Below are 2,873 nucleotides of genomic sequence, written 5' to 3'. Positions count from 1 at the left end.
CACCAGAACTTTTCATTTAAGCAAAGAGACTTGTAATTCGATTAGGGGTGTAATAACCGAAATATGGTGATATCGTATCGTCAAAGTTCTCACAATAATATCGTGGACCATCACAATATATCGAATTACAAGTCTCTTTGTTTAAATGAAGAGTTAATGTGCAGCAACAGCTAAAAAAAAAAAGACAGAGGAACTACATAGACCATGATCCTTTGCTCCATTTCAGTGCAGACGACAAGAAGAAATAACAGTTCTAACACTTTTAACTCTTTGGATTCAGTCTTATCGAGGCATTTTAAGAGGAAAAAGTCGCATATTCACAGTTTTGTACACAAAATATCACAATAAATATTGTACTGTGAGATGTTTATCGTGAAAATATTGTACACAGAGATTTGGATATCGTTACATCTCTAATCGTGAACTTTCCCACGCTATATCGCAATAAATATCGTGCCGTGAGGTTCATACCGTGACGATATCGTATCGTGAGACTTGGATATCGTTACACTCCTAGATACGATATATTGTGACGGTCCATGATATTATTGTGAGAACTTCTGACGATACGATATCACGATATTTTGTTTTTTTTACACCCCTAGTTTTTCGGTAAACTTGAATAGAGCTGAAAAAATCCCAAAAACGATTCTAGTGAAGGTGTTTGGAGTTTAAAAACACCGTGGAGCGCTTCTTGTATCACCACATGATGACATCACAAGGTGGAACAGTGGGTTTTTTTTTCAGTTTGAGAGAAGAACCAAGCCTAAATATTCAGGATTTGTGGGTTAAATATGTGAAAATGAAACAAAAAAACACAACTCCAGGTCTGTTTGCGATGAAAAAACGACATTAGAACATAAATAAAAAAAAATATCGTAACATGGGCCCTTTAAGTTTTTGCAGAGGGAAAATGAAACTACTTTTTGCATTTTTGTCATTCAGATTCACAGGCACTTGTACGCTCCAAAAACTTTCAAATTCTGCTAAAAATACTTGTAAATACTTTGTAAATCCATTACAAAGCGATTTTGACTGAACATTTGTCAGTATTGGGACAAAAGTTGTTCAATTCAAAGCTACATTTGGCTTAAAAAAAAACACCCACGCGATTTTTAAGACTAGAAATTTAAACAAATCCGAAATTAGTGTACACGAAGTTTTGGAAAACTTTTAAAAACTCGATTATCTTTGATTCGGAGGCACTTTCAGAAAGTCTTTTGAAGCTCTCGCCTTTGCCGTTTTATCCGCTTTATGAACCTTATTTTGGAGTTTCGCACTTGGAAATACATTTAGCGTCGTGTTTGGAAGAGTCTTTAGGTCCGGTCAGAAGTGTAGAAGTGAGAGATCTCGCTCTGTGGAAGTCCAGCGACCTCCTCTGACCCTGCAGCGTCCAATCCAACTGTCAACACAAACAACAGAACGAGGAGGTAAGAAGAAATACAAGAAATACAAAAAACAGTGACTTCTAGAGACTCGGCCAGAACCCGGCTCTGGATCAAACCTGAACTTTCAAATCCATGTGTCATTCATTCATTTCGTTTTTCAATATAAAACCAAAAATAAGAAAATGAAAAAACAACAGTTTTCTTCATTATTTGTCTCCAAAACCAAACTGAAAAAAACAGATAATGATGTTTTTTTTTTAAAGTTTTATCTTTAAATGAAAAATGGAAAAAAAAGGGATAAAGGACTAAACCAGGACTAAATCGTTTTAAGTCCTAGTGCTGTTCCCGGTCTCAGTCTCAGCCCTGGTCCTGGTCTAAGTCCTGGTCCCAGTCTGGTCCAGGTCCTGTTCCCGGTCTCAGTCCTGGTTTCAATTCTGGTCTCAGTCCTGTTCCCGGTCCCGGTCCTGTTCCCGGCCTCGGTCCATGTCCTGTTCCTGTTCCCGGTCTGGTCCCGGACCTGGTTTAGTCCTGGTTTAGTCCTGGTTCAGTCCTCTTTTAATCCAGGCTCAGTCCTATTTTAGTCCTATTGTAGTCCTGTGTGAGTGAGGGGGCGGGGCAGAGTGAGGGGGCGGGGCAGAGTGAGGGGGGGGCGGGGCAGTTCGGCAACAGAAAATCTTTTGAAGTATGAAATGTCAGATCCCAAATGAATTTTCTTCTTGTTCTTATCACCTCAAGAACAAGAACAAAGTTTGTTCTGTTCTCATGATGAACAGGCCTTTCGTCTTTCCCAGTTTTGATCAAATAAATCAGGCCAAAGAATTTCTGCTTTTTTTTGTGATTTTTGAAGTCATCTACTGTTTCCCCAGCCGAACACTTTCCTCCTTCAGACTGACAGGATTAGTTGGTTTGTGATTTCTGTGCTCCACAAACTGAATCATTACATCATTTTAAGCTAAACCATAAAACACACACCTCACGTTTTACAGTTCAACACACAGACACACGACAATAGAAACTGTGGAGCTCCTCCTCTCACCTGCAGCGCTCCTCCTCTGCACCTGGAGCGCTCCTCCTCTGCTCCCTGGTCCTGGTTTTACCCCGGGGCGCTGGGCTCGGGGCAGGTCTGGCTGTGTCTGTGAGCCATGATGAACCCGGACGACTGGTGCCACCAGTAGAACATGAGGACCAGGAGGATGTGCCACAGCTGGTGACTCGAGCCCACGTAGTTCAGCTGACCTGCACACAACACACACACACACATCAACACACACACAACACACACATCAACACACACACACACATCAACACACACACATCATCAACACACACACAGAGAACCAGTTTAGACATGATGCTTATATGTCTACGTTCAGACTGCAGGGCTTAACGCTCAATTCTGATTTTTTTGTGAAATCCGATGTTTTTTCGAGGTCGTTCACATTTCCAGTTAAATGTGACTTGTATGTGACTCCAGTGTGAACATTA

General features: G+C 40.9%; 1 protein-coding gene across 3 annotated transcripts in view; it reads right to left on the bottom strand.

The window, feature by feature from the left end:
- Nucleotides 1-238: 238 nt before the first annotated feature.
- Nucleotides 239-2,873, bottom strand: part of LOC110159175 (progestin and adipoQ receptor family member 3-like) — a 16,452-nt gene continuing 13,817 nt past the window's right edge. Inside the window, exons 7-8 of one of the 3 annotated variants that reach the window (XM_055162042.1) lie at nucleotides 2,425-2,624; nucleotides 239-1,402 (exon numbers count right to left, since the gene is read on the bottom strand). In XM_055162042.1, coding sequence (XP_055018017.1) covers nucleotides 2,482-2,624 — 143 coding nt within the window. In that variant the 3' untranslated portion in view covers nucleotides 239-1,402; nucleotides 2,425-2,481. Of the gene's footprint in view, nucleotides 1,403-2,424; nucleotides 2,625-2,719 lie in introns of those variants that run through there. The other 2 variants (XM_020923735.2, XM_055162043.1) reach the window with 2 other exon arrangements.

This window comes from Boleophthalmus pectinirostris, unplaced genomic scaffold (assembly GCF_026225935.1).
Source record: "Boleophthalmus pectinirostris isolate CB_2022bp ecotype Guang Dong unplaced genomic scaffold, ASM2622593v1 HiC_scaffold_4, whole genome shotgun sequence".
NCBI classification, from domain to species: domain Eukaryota; kingdom Metazoa; phylum Chordata; class Actinopteri; order Gobiiformes; family Gobiidae; genus Boleophthalmus; species Boleophthalmus pectinirostris.
The sequence above is the reverse complement of the archived record's forward strand: the minus strand, read 5'-3'. Positions and strand labels throughout refer to the sequence as shown.